Raw genomic sequence first — 14,399 nt, 5'->3', positions numbered from 1 at the left:
GGCTTCCACACACATTTGTACATATAGTAAAAACATCTCTTAGAAACCGGATAAAAAAAGAAGTGAAATTTGACTAGAATAAGTAATGTTTTGTTGGTAAATGATCTTTGAAAATCCTCTCATTAGCATGGTGGGCTGTGACACTCTAAGTGCGAGTTAGTGAATGTGTAGTAAGTGAGAGGCAGATTATGACTCACTCTCCACATGGATAGTGTGTTTCAAATCTGTCAACTCACCATAAGGCTGAAGAAAAAAGGGAATTACTAAGTTTTCGCATGCTAACCATTGTACCATCGTAAAGGGAAAAAAAAGTGCTACCATATCCCCAATGGATAGTCACTTCCTCTGGAATCTACTGTGTGACTTATTGTGTGGCAGAGTTGTGACAGAGCATGTGTGGTTTGAAAGCATGACCTTTGAATTTATCTTGCTGAAGTGAGAAGTGAACTGTTTCACTTGAAGCTACACTGATTCAGTGTAGTGCTGCTATGAAGATGAAGGATGGTAAGTCATGCAGGATTTAAACTTTTGACTATTTACAATTTTCATGCGTGTATGTAAGTATATATTTATATATATATTTATATATATATATATATATATATATATATATATATATATATATATATATATATATATATATATATATATATATACATATACGTAAATACATACTTACATACACCTGTGTGTGTGTGTGTGTGTGTGTGTGTGTGTGTGTGTGTGTGTGTGTGTGTGTGTCTGTATGTGTATAATATATATATAGTGGTATAATTAAATACTTTCTGAATGCACTGTGTGTGTGTGTGTGTGTGTGTGTGTGTGTGTGTGTGTGTGTGTGTGTGTGTGTGTGTGTGTGTTTACATATTTATATATATTTATATATTTATATATATTGTGTGTGTTTAGGTAAAGGAGATCAGAAATATGTGGCCCACAGACCTCTGCGAAGGACACAGTCCCATGTACCAGTGATAAGAAGGAGACATGTCTCTCCTAGTTTTCTGCCATTTAAATCATATTGGAGCCAAGGTCAGTGAAGTAGTTATATTATACCTCTAATACTAAGATATGATTTAGGTTGTTACTGGTTATACATTGCTCATGAATAGGAGAAAAAAATTGAAATGAGATTGCTAATGTCACATGTTAACATAAACACAGATTTTGGTGGTAAAAGCTAAAGTTAATCAATTAATCAATTCATTTATTTATTTATCCATTCATCCATTCATTCATTTGTTTATTTTATGGTTGTTAATTTTGTTTTCAAAGTTCAACAATCTGACAATCTGATTTCAAAAACATTTCTGTGCAGTAAACAGAATGAATAATCTCTACTTCCTTTTTCTTTGGGTGTTTAAAAGAGTGCAGATCTTTAAAGTAACTTGTGTCCTTTTTAGAGGGGAAACTTGGACAGGGAAGTGTGATAGTCTAAAAGAGGAAATGCTGACATTTCTAAGCAATCCTTTCCAAATGGTATTTTTATGAGGTGGCTTTAGGGAGCTTCCTGTTTTTGGACTCTAAAAAGAGGATTGCTTTTGTAGAGTGTCTAAAACCTGAGCTGATTTCTGAGAAATGAGGAGAGAGTGGTGTGATGAGTCACTGTTGCTTCAACCAAGACGCATGATTGTGCGGTATATATGAAATGTAACCAGGAATGTTTGGGAAATCAGCTGTTTCAACACAACTGAGCATTTGCTTCTCTTCCTTCCCTGTTCTGTTTTTAATCACATTTCTTTTTCTGGGTAAAAATAAAAATAACTTTTTTTTTATTTAAGAAGATTTTCCAATCACTGATTCCTACCTTGGCTTTTCTACAAAAAAAAAAAAAGCAAGCCTAATACTGTTTATATGAACTCAGGAAAACTTGTGACCCTGTGGTCTAAATAAAGCTCCAACCCATTTGGAGATCAGGCTGAGATTGAGAGAACATTATTGTGTGTCTTATTGAGGGCCATCCTAGTTGTGACGCACCACTGTTGTCTCCAAGCAACCACTTCGGATGTTTCGGAGCCACCTGAATTTCAATAGCAGGGCATAGAAACAGCAGCTATCTTCAGTCCCAGGAAAAATAGCAATAACAACAACATATGTTTTATGGCACTGACAGTGCCACATTAATATACAGAGATTGACATTTAGTTGCCATTCACCTTAATGAATTCACCTTCCTTATCATCTCAAAAAACCCTAACATATGGCAAAGATGTTAAAAATGTGCAGGCAGGAACATTGTCAAGTTTTTCTACCATAGAGCAGAAAGCAGAAAGTATCGTAAATGTAGTTTTTATTTTATATTATATAAATATAAAATATTTTGTAAGTCAGAAGGCAACCTCCTGGCTGTACACAGGCTTCTTCACCAGCATAAACTTTATGTTCTGTTCATTTTCTGCTGTTCTTTTTTTTTTCCTCACACATTTCGGTTTGTTCTTTGGAATTACTTTGCTTTGTATCATTTATCATCGCTCTAGTTAGGGCTCCTTGTTTCCTGTTTTTAATGTCACACAGTTCTAAAGAATAGACGATTGGTATTTTAGAGCAAGGGAACCGCATGTTATTTGTTAAATACAGTAAAAGGCTGAAACTAAGACAAATAATATTAGATCTTTTTTTATATTTTATATAAAAACTGAAATTATAAAGAAAAAAAACTACAATAACCTGTTTGCACAAGTGTGTCTTGTGTAACTAATACTTCATTTCAGCACTTTGTGTCTATCACTTTGTAAAAGTTTTTTTTTTAGAACATTTTACAGGTTTTTGACTGCATTTAGATTTTTTTCTGACTGAGCCATTTTAAAACATAGATCTTCTTCCGAAATGTCTAGATCTTCTTCAGTTGTCTAAAAGAAGTCTTTAGGTTTAGAGCCAAAATAAATTGCTATTTGAATCCATCTATAATTTCCACTATAGATCACACAGAAAAGAAGCAAACCCAATGTATGATTCTTCCACTATGAGTATTGTATAGTTAGTTAGTATGTTGTAATAAGATATCTTGTTTTTGTGCAAAATATATCCTTTAGAATTATGCCCATAACTTCCTACCTTGGTTTTATCTTTTAGTGAAATTGCTTCCTTGTTACCATCCAACCACGTGTTTAGAAATGTAAAGAATTTGTGAGAATGTCATCACATACAGGGAGTGACGAATACTTGCCAGATACTCTTGCAGTTCCTTTAATGTTGTTGTATATCTTTTGGCAGCTTCTCTGATAAGTTTGTTCTTATCCTTTTGCCTATTTTAAAGAGGCATCCAGCTCTTGGTGATGTCCATGTGTCAACCCATTTTCTTAGCTTCTTGTTTTGAAAATTGCCCTGATTTGCTTGAATTTTGTTAGTTGCTACATCAAAATAAAAATGGAAAAAGGTCTGATATTATATCTGAGATTGGTTAGGTTTTTTCTTCAAATCATAAAACCTGGTTATTTTACAGGGGTGTTTATATGAGTAATGAGTTAACTACTATTAGTAGATGTGATTCTGTTTTCAGAAGAATGTTCCAAAGAACAATTATTGTGACGAAGCCTGAAGAAAATGTCAAATGTTTTCCTTTGCAAAAGAGAATTATTTGAGGGATTCTGCCATTTCACTTTAAAACTATAGATAAAATTGTATTTAGTAACAAACAAATAAATTGTACATGTAACTGTTATCTACAAGTATGGGTGCATAACTAAGACTTAGATACATTATAGCAGATTTAAACCTACTTCCCTGTGGAACATCTAGTGAAGGCTACTAAAACAACAAATGAGGACTAATGTGAAATGAGATGTTTAAAACACACATATGAATCTTATGGGCAGGTGTCTACAAACCTTTGTCAATATTGTAGTATATTTCATTGATCTGCAACCTCAGTTTTAATATCAAACTATTTTATACCTTCACATTATTCGTTAAATTGTCATTGAACCAGAAGGTATAGCTATTAAGCATCTAATGGCAGAAACAGACACAGAAGGTGTGAGTGCCTGTGTGCCATGATCTTTAGGGCCAAGGTCATCATGCTCAATGACTGGACAAACATTTGTACTGGTCTTTCATCTACAGTGCACCTGCCCTGCTCTTCTGTTAAGCTGTCCCAGTGAGTTATGGTATAGGATCTGGAAAGAAAGGCATGAAATGAGCAGAACAAACATGCAGAGGAATTACACCCACATTAGTTATGCCCTATGGAATCCAGTGAGAGCAGAGAGATTGCAAATGCAGGATACACAGCCAATTAGGATGAAATCCTATACTGGTTTTCGGACTGTTTGTTTGTGGGTTTTCTTTTAAAAGCAAGCCTTCATAACATATATATGTTTACATTGGAGCAACATCCTTAATTTCTTTGTCAAATCAAACACACTATTTTATACAGAAGCCTTATCACAATTATTATAGAAGCTATTGTTTGATTTGCCAGAACAACCTTTGAAAACAATCAAACAAAGTTTATACACTGATTACTAGGCTAATTATTACATAATACAGATTATGTAATAATTAGCCTAGTAATCAGTGTATAAACTTTGTGACATAGTGTAAGACATATAAGACATAGTGTGCCATTTGAAAAGTACCAATAAATAGAAATTTAATGTAAATTCATTATATATATCTCAATATATGCAACCCGCATATATCCCTTGCTCTCTCACACAGCATCTGCAGACTGATTACAGGCCTGCTATCTCTCTCTCTCTCTCTCTCTCTCTCTCTGTGATCACTAAGTACTATTTAAGTCTTGGACACCACCACTACCACCGTGACCACAGATGCATTTAGTAAATGCCTTAGAGTTTGAACAGAGTTGTGTTTTAAACATTGTTTATTGGGGAGAAGCAGAATAATCAGCATCTGATCAGACTCTGTATGCTTGGGGTGTCACAGAGCAGGATTTATGGTGTAATGTGATGGACACTACTGTAGATAAACTGTAAAATCCAAGGTGGAACTGGATCTGGGATAAAAGTAGAGGTCTGCATTTTGAAGATGCATCCAAACACAGATATGCTTGTGTCTGAATGTGTGTGCATATAGCGCAACTTAATAAATGGTTAACTGAGAGAATTCAGAATTGCCCTGTTACCAACATTAGGAGCACAGATGGAGTTACAATGGCAGTTGACCAGAACACAAACACTATGTTGGTTCAAACGTAAAAATACTTTAAGACATCACAATAGCCCTTATTTGAGTTACTTTAAAGATTTTAAGTATATCAGGGCTCGCTGAACAAGCTAGAGAATGTCACAACAACTTACATCTTTGTAACAGATCTGCTGGCTTTTCTTAACATAGTTGAGTGCCAAGAGCTTAGCCGAGACATTCGTCTGCAGGCTGTTACTCTGGCAGGCCAAATGGCATAAAGGACGGAGGGAGGGGTAGATAGCTGATAAACAAGTGTGCACTGGTGACTTATGGTACAAGTTCACCACAGGAGACTGAGCCACAGAATGTTTTTTCAACATCTTAGTGACTTGACCTATGATCTGCGGTGTGCTCTTCAGAGAGATCTGGAGCAGCGATTAAAACAAATGACCAGGAACTCCCACAAGAGGGCTGCTTGCTCAGCGTGGCATGTCTCTGTGTTTAGGGGCCAAGAGGAAGAGCTAGTATAAATGGGGAGGATATGTAACTAAAGATTATGTGTGTGTGTGTGTGTGTGTGTGTGTGAGAGAGAGAGAGAGAGAGAGAGAGAGAGAGAGAGCAAGAGAGAGAGAGAGGAAGAGAGAGAGAGTGATTGAGTGAGTGAGTGAGTGAGTGAGTGAGTGAGTGAGTGAGTGAGTGGCTGTGTGCTGCAGTGTTTGAGTATGTGTGATGCACATGGATATGTGCTTGTGCTTGTGCTATTTGGTATGATCATTTGTCCTTTAATGGAGACCATGGTGGTGAAGAAACAAAACAAATGACAACATCCTCTGAGGACATTAGCTCTAATTCCTGGATCGTTTTCCAGTGACATAATTCTTGCTCTGTATGCTCTTGGATCTTCTCATTGTCAAGCACAAAGAAACATAAGGTTCCTTGTTTACACATCCTTCATATTACTGGGCTATACATTTTTACCTGTAAAACTTTTGGAGCTACACTATGTTACCAAATGTTTGTGGACACCCAGCAGATATTTACGTATGCCCTAAATGGTTGTCACAAAGTTAGAAGAATACAATTGTATAGAATGTTTGTATGTTCTAGCATTACTATTTCCCTTTACTGGAACAAAAAGGCACAAAACAGCATTTCAGTTCCCCTGTGCACAAAGTGAGCCCATTATAATGCACAAAAGAACTTGAGTGTCCTGTACAAATTCCTACAAACTGTAAATGTAGTGGAAAGCCTTCCCAGAAGAGTGAGCAGCAGCGAAAGGGGGATGAAATCAGAAATGGAATGTTGAAAAATCACCTATGGTTTGGTGTTTACAAACATTTGGCCATAAAGTGTATATGGAAACTTACTGACAGAAAGAAATGACAAAATCTGAATTGTTTTTTGTTTTATAGTCATGAACTCATACATTCACATGGGAATATATATATATATATATATATATATATATATATATATATATATATATATATAGATATAGTATAAGGAATTAACTATATATTGTAGTAGGCCTTTCTTTCATTTTGGTACCACAAAGGTCATCCAGGTGTTGAGAGTCAAATTAAGTCAAACGATAAAGCCAGTCTAAAAACAGTTGTTTTCCCCCTTGCATGTGGGAAAGCAATTATCCTGTTTATACGAGAATCATTTAATTAATTGGGAATTTAATTGAATATTACATCAGGAGATTTGATATTGCGCAAATGAACTGTTATTAAATGAAATATTTTGTTAGACTAAGTTATATTAATGAAAACAGTTACTATTACAGAGTAAATCACACTTTAAGACAGTATTCTATCAAATAATAATGAGATTCCGGATAAAAGGATATTAAGTCAGTCAGTAAAACAGGGAAATGAACCTGAAACATATCGAATATCATCAGGAGGCAACTGGATGCCTGTGTGTGTGTGTGTGTGTGTGTGTGTGTGTGTGTGTGTGTGTGTGTGTGAGAGAGAGCTTGTTTTTCTTGGGTTATCATGTCTCATTTGGCTGGTCCCCTCAGTAAAACAAAAAAATGCAAGTTAAATTTAAAATTAAGAAATAAAGAAATAAAAGCGACAGAATGTTTTGTTTGGGTCATTCAGGTTTGGGCTTATAATAGGGTGTGGTATAGCAATGAATTACATAAATGATGATGCCAATGAAATGTCTCATAAGTAAAGATCTCTAAAAATCTCTGTGGAATAGTATAATGCCCCATAATACTATTACATGTAATATGTGATCATTGCCATTATTTGTTTATATTAAATATTTGAAAGGTCCAGTCCATTTCATTTTACTGACTGGGGGAAACCTTTTAAACTTCCTGGACCAGAATTACTTTTTTAACCAAGTAGTTCTTATTGGTTTTGCTGTAATTATTAAATAGGTCATATTAGTTCCTAATTAATATTCTTTAAAGTTAATAAATAAATAATAGTCTAGGATTATATTAAGAGGATGTTAGTGGTAGTCGTAATGTTATTTAATTATATTGCAACAAAGGTCAATGACTGTATGTCAGTTAATATATAATTTAAGATAATGCAACTGTGTGTGTGTGTGGCGGGTTTATGTGAATGAGTATGGCTTGTGTGAGAAAGTGTGTGTGCATGTGTATGTGCATGTGTGTAGTGCATGTATGGTTTCCAATAGATTATCCTGTGATAAGACTAAGATTAAGTTAGGGAGCTAAATTGACACTGAACTCCTGAAATGAGATCTAATTTAATCAGCAATGCAGGTTGACTACAGGCCTCATGAACGAGGTCTGAACTGAATGTGGTGAATTGGATTATACTCACATGTTAATCTTGTCTTTTATTCTCAGGTCATATTTATAGTCTCCTGTAATGAGCTGTAAAAAACCAAGTGCCATCAAAAGAGCTGAAAATTGCCCTGATGAACTGATTATACAAAAATCTATATGTGCCAGAGATTCCAGTGTGTGTCCAAGTTGCCATTCCAAAACACCCACAGCTGGCTTGCTTGGCTGCATGCCATCATGTATCACCATCAGCTCAGTGACTCCAGAGAGTCTACAAGAGCGTGAGCTCAGTGGGTTAGTTGTCAAGAACCCAGCAAATATGCGAGATCTTTGAAAAACAGGTGTACAATATTATGATGATTGCAGGTTTTAGGCAGCAGATCAATATGCTCCAGTGGTGAGGCAGATTGATCGATGGATAGATTTCTGTGAACTTGCCAGATTCCCGCTGTGACACACATCACTTAGGCACTATTTATAGAGGCTAATCAATAGACATCAACACATAAAGCAAAAAAAAAAAGGTTTACTGTGACATATATACGAACAATTCACTTAAATTTAAGCAGCTTTCTTATCACTGGCCCAGGCCTTTTAATCCCTGGGCCACTACTGTCAATACCTTTCACCTCTAACATCCTGTAAGATACTACTCCTACTCCTAAATTTAAAGGGGCACCAAGCAGTGAATTCAGAACTCAACCACACTTACATGTTTTATAATGATTTGGCTGACAAAAAAAAAGTAAAAAAGAATCAAATAAATGTAGTATGTAACTGAATTAGATTCAAACCATGCAAAACAAACTATGCAGCTCAGGTGCATCAGGCTTCCCATGCGTTACACAATATCAACATTTTCATAACATCTTTGCGAATCTCCCAACTGATCATTAGTGCAGTGTCTGGAAAAAAAAAGTGCTTTCTGTGCATTATTTGATCCGACCCATAAAGTGCTTTCCAACTCACCCCAAACATCTTGCAGGAAATACCGACAGGGGCCAGACAGTGTAACCTAATAAAACTCCAGTGCTAAATCATTAGAGCGGAAAGCCACTCCCATAATGTAGCCAGATGGAAGCACTAATTGGGTTTGGACGTGCGGGTTGCAGCGCTGGTGCCTTTGTGCTTTTACATGGCTGGCTGAGTGGCCAACGGAGAGCAATGCTGGGCTGAAATGGCATAGTTACTCTCTAGGCTGCGACCCGGATTGCTCTCTGTGTGGGCCTGTTGGATGGATAGATGGGGAAGATTGAGTAAAGAGTACAGAAACTGATTTGGGAAGAGTGATTATTTAACACATGCAGGAGAACAAAGGGGGAGAACTGATGCAAGTGTGATGAGGTGCATGAGGAATTGCGAACCTGTGTGTCACCAGATATCAGGGGAAATCATTATAATGATGCCACAATATAAATTGCTACATCATAAGCAACACTAATGTAAAAAAAAAAAAATTGCGCTGAGATGCACCTGTAATCAGGTACCCATATGGCACTGGGTTCCCTTGTTATCACCATCTGTGCAGTAGGTTGCACATCTTCCATCACCCCCACCCCAAAGACAAATAATGAAATTGTACAGAAACGATACACTCGTTTACATATGCACAAATAACTAGTTGATTAGAAATCTGCACACCCACACAAAGCGTGAACAACAGACACATGTACATTACGCAGTCCCTACGCGAAAATGTTCTTATACCAATTATTTCTGTAAGACTCGGGGGGTAAAATTAGAGTCAGAGAGATGGCTAGAACGACTCTGTAATGTGAAGAAAAACAAGTGAGCAGACCTCGAAGCTGACACATTCTCTCCCACACAGCTTGGTCATCTACAATGGAGAGAAATTCTCGCTCTCCAGTCTGATCTAATTAGCCAAAGAGCAATATTTTAGCACTCTGTCGATGTCTAATGCAACATGGCCTTTTCGATGGCTTGATATTAGGACATTTTATGAAAACAAAATGGGTTGAGCTTTTATCAGATGAATATACTTGGTATTTGGTTTCCTAAGAAAATATCTCTAATGCCCTGAAAATGTGTTTGTGTGCGTGTGTATGTGTAGCTGAGTAATTGTGTATCAGACTGGCAGTACCCATCCCCTAATATGTACTTTGACCTGAGTACTGAACATGTGCGAATAACATCCTGATTTATAAAAGAGACATTCAAAATGATCATAAAAGATTGGATTTTATTTTCTGCTTGATGAGCCACAAGACACACTACCGTGTCCTTTTCATGATGCACATCTCTCATTCCCATTCTGTAACCCTACAATTGTCTTGTATTTAAATTTGGAAAGAGTGGGGGGTGGTGGTTCTTGGAGGCTGTGATGAGTTAACCTGAGGGAACGAGAGCAGCACCAGCTGGCACACTGACGCTCACACTTAAATTGTTTAATAGGACTACAGCGAACAAAGGCCACCTCTGACGCAGGAAAGCTATAACAGGCTCTTCAACCCCTTTACAGCCCATCAGGGCTGCTTGCTATTCAAACAAACACACACACATACACACGTATGCACACACAAATACACACACAATTTCCTAGCTTTAGTAAAGTAACCAAGACTTGCAAGGGCAGAAATAGAAAAGGTAATTAAGATTAAGAACAGTGACGATGAGCTGCAGAGTGAGTGCGGCAGCCAAGTCAATTCCTCAGCTGAAAATAGTACTCCGAGACCTGCAAATCCGGAAATGAACGGTCACAACCTTTTGTTATGTCTGATTATCTGATATGCATTTGGTAATGTGCTATATTTATTGTTCCAGGTTGTTTATTAGTAGATTGATATTTTAAATAATGCTATTTAATAATATATTCTGAATTGCTCAAAAAATTAGGTGACATTAATAGAAAAGGATATAGTTATAAGAGTAAGGAGTGGGCCAGGGAGTTAATCACAGTTAGTTATTTTCTATTTTACACAAACCTATAAATCTCATTTTAATCAAGCTATCATACAAAACATATGCACATTAGTGATTTTTAAAATGCAGCACTGTTTGAGTAAAACATTACTAACCATACATGTAGAAAATATTTTAAGCATTAAAATATGTATACTTATGAAATTAACATAAAAGTTACTTCTAATCTAGTTCTGTTCCAGCACATCTTATCCTGAAAACACAGAATATTTTAGTATTGAGCATGTGGTTATTTTGTTATTCAACTGCATCACATCACTTCTAAAATAATAAAAAAAATTAAAAAAAAAAAAAAAAAAAAAAAAAAATATATATATATATATATATATATATATATATATATATATATATATATATATATATATATATATATATACACAAGCACTTTTAATTTTTCCCCAAATAAATGATAAATCTGAATAAATCAGAAGTTATTGCTGTGCAGAAAGCACAGTGTGAGCACCACACTTCGTAAGCTAGTGTTCTAGTGTTTGGACAGATGGAGGCTTTGGGCACTCAACTAGTGAGAATTGCTAGAATCGTGATCCTGAATCCGCCTGCACTGACGCTACTGATGCTCCAACATGCTAACAGGTGCTGGAGACATTAGCGCTGAATAATCATTAACCACGATCAAGCTGGCCTTAGTCACATGAAGGATATGTATGTGTTTTTTTTTTTGTTTTTTTTTTACAGAATATATTAAATATATTTCAGCATGAAAATAAGATGTTACTAGTTGCGGCATCCTGCATGCGGCATTCTGAATGCTTTAACCTTACGTTTTACGTGTCATTTTAGTGGATTATCTATTTATTTTATTGAAGTGCCTCATCAAAATTCATGTAGTTCATGAACATAATTCACCAATGTTCGGATACAACAATAGGCATAATTTCTAAGCTGGGGATGTGTAGTTTCCATCAGAAACTTATAATCTTATAAAAATATAATTTCCCAGGGTGACATTAAAAATATATTTATAATCATAGTTATAAATCGATGTGGCTTGTGCAAGTTTATATCAAGCTTTTATATATACCAGGATGGCGTTCTTTGGCACTAGGATCTTAGCATAGCATTCTATATTTCCATTTCTGCTCATTTTCCTATTGTTAACTCCGCACTATCAAAAGACTGTTTACTGATGCACACCTTGTGTGATTGTGATTGTAGGTTTTGACTTTACTATTTTAAGCATGATGTATTGTGTCCTATGAACAGGCCATTGCAGTCTGTAATTAGTTTGAATGTTTATCAGTGTTCTATAATTTCAACATTTTGCAAATTTATAACATCAGCAGGCCGCTGAAATGCAGAATTTAGAGGACCTTACTATGTCTGTATAATTTGTATAATGCAAAAGTATGGCTCAGCAGCAGCAGAAACAGAAGTGGAAGCAGAAATTTCACTTCGACAAATGAAATTGAAGCTTCCCTTTATCAAACATATCAAATACCTAACTAATACTCTGGTACAGTTACCCTAGGGACCAGCAAAACTTATTAAAACTTCAACCTACTGGCTGTGATAGGAGAAGCACCAAGCAGTGCAATTGACTTTTTGTCTCTAACATTCAAACAAAACAATGGTCCTACAGGGAATCTTGGATTTGCTACTAAGCAATTTGTGCAATGGCTAAATGAAGCAATGGAATATGGAGATAGAAAGTGGCATTTTCTTTGCTGGTTATTAGTCTGGCCACAAGTCCAGCATTTCATGCATTATCAGTCAGAATGTCATTTACATTTTAGACTGGAGTTTAAATATGTCATGCAGTGGCTGAATGCAAAAATCCTACCGAAGGTCTCACCACTATAATAATCAACCTAAAAATTTGCTCTTGTCAATAAGCACTGTGTTAGTGACCTCTAGCTGTTTGTGTGTATTTTGGGAACACGGTAATAAGGGGTCAGCCTATTGGGTAAAGAAAACGATTGCAGATCCTCCAATTAAATGCTATTCTATGTACCTTATTGTTTTATCCCGGCAGGTGAAATAGTAGTGGCATTTTTTTTTTATTTCTGAACAGACAGTTGAGCTGCAAAATTTCGAGTGACTCATTTCCTTTACATAAATCAGTCAGAACATTGAGTTATTCCTTATGACATTTTTTCTGTTTTTGTTATTCTTAATTGCAATACATTTTTAGCACACTGGTAGTGACTCACAAGTTAAGTGACTTAGCAGGTGCTGATAGGAAGGTCATGAGTTCAAGTACCCACTCCAGTGCCCTTATCAAGACCTTTAATCCTCTCTGCTTTAGATGCACCATATCATTTCAGTCCCTTTGATCAGACTCCAGCATGGATAAGCAATAAAACTAATAATATATCTAATGTGACATTCTTAGTATGTGGGCATTATAATCTTTTCAGAGTGCTGTTAGTATAGTGTGGGCACATCGATCCCTTAGGAGAACTTGTGATATGTCCTTCACTCAGAAACCACACTGGCATTCAAAGAACTAAAAAGCAGAATAGAAGGATTTATAACTGTCTGTTATCACTGCTATTTGTACGCAGCCAGCCAATGAACGAAGAATAACTGTCCACTAATTCCGAAGGAAACTTTTTATGATTCTTTTATTTGTCCATTTGTTAAGTGCTCTTAAGTGTACTTTTGCGTTCTTTGGCATCTCTGGGTATTTGACCGAGCTGTATACCAAAATAGGACTGAAAAATGGTAAACTCACAGTGCTAACATCCTGTTTTCCTAGTAAGGGCTGCTAATCTTCTTTAATTATGGTATTAAAATATATTCTAGTTCTATTTTGACTTAGTTAAACTACATAAATGGGGAGCAAATACCCCGTGTATTCAGTCACTGTACTTAATACCTAATAAATGTGTTATTACAGATTTACAGCTATTATAACATTTTGTATTTAGGTTCCCTGCTGGTCTAGTGGTTAGAATGCGGCGCTCTGACCGCTGCGGCCCGGGTTCGATCCCCGGTCAGGGAACCCACCCCAGCCATTAGGGTTACACAAGCCTTAGTGCCGGTCCCAAGCCCGGATAAATGGGGAGGGTTGCGTTATGAAGGGCACCCAGCGCAAAAATGTGTGCCAAATCAAACATGCAGATGGTCCGCTGTGGCGACCCCTAACGGGAGAAGCCGAAAGAAAGTTTATAACATTTTGTATATTTGCCTATGAGAAGGTCTTGAAAATTAGAGGTGTAGAAGTTTAAACTTTACAAAATAGGATATTTTAGTCAAGTTTAATACCCAGCTTTGAAAACATTTTAGACAATTTTTTTTTTCAAATGCAGTGTACCTTTTGAACAGCAGCACAGACCTCATATACCGCATGCTTCCACTGCTTCTCTCTCTCTCTCTCTCTCTCTCTCTCTCTCTCTCTCTCTCACTTATCTACCCATTGTACAGTGCCTGTGTATTAGTCAAGTAGTAATCCTGTAATAGTATATATATATATATATATATATATATATATATATATATATATATATATATATATATATATATATATAATTTTATTTTATTTTTTCTTCTGGTTTAAGTTTATGCAGATAATCCATGAAAATGTCATGGCACAGCTGCATAAATAAACCAAATGTCAAGCAAAATGCAGACAAAT

The 14,399-nt window shown here is 36.0% G+C and overlaps 1 protein-coding gene and 1 non-coding gene across 2 annotated transcripts in view; both read left to right on the top strand.

The window, feature by feature from the left end:
* The first annotated feature begins 360 nt into the window (after positions 1 to 360).
* Positions 361 to 14,399, top strand: part of hdac9b (histone deacetylase 9b) — a 34,698-nt gene continuing 20,659 nt past the window's right edge. Inside the window, exons 1-2 of the mRNA XM_046847451.1 lie at positions 361 to 504; positions 910 to 1,032. Coding sequence (XP_046703407.1) covers positions 489 to 504; positions 910 to 1,032 — 139 coding nt within the window. The 5' untranslated portion in view covers positions 361 to 488. The remainder of the gene's footprint in view (positions 505 to 909; positions 1,033 to 14,399) is intronic.
* On the top strand, positions 13,695 to 13,766 carry trnaq-cug. The gene has a single exon. It is a non-coding gene; the product is annotated as a tRNA-Gln (tRNA).

Source organism: Silurus meridionalis, chromosome 4 (genome assembly GCF_014805685.1).
Source record: "Silurus meridionalis isolate SWU-2019-XX chromosome 4, ASM1480568v1, whole genome shotgun sequence".
In the NCBI taxonomy this organism is placed as follows: domain Eukaryota; kingdom Metazoa; phylum Chordata; class Actinopteri; order Siluriformes; family Siluridae; genus Silurus; species Silurus meridionalis.
The sequence above is the reverse complement of the archived record's forward strand: the minus strand, read 5'-3'. Positions and strand labels throughout refer to the sequence as shown.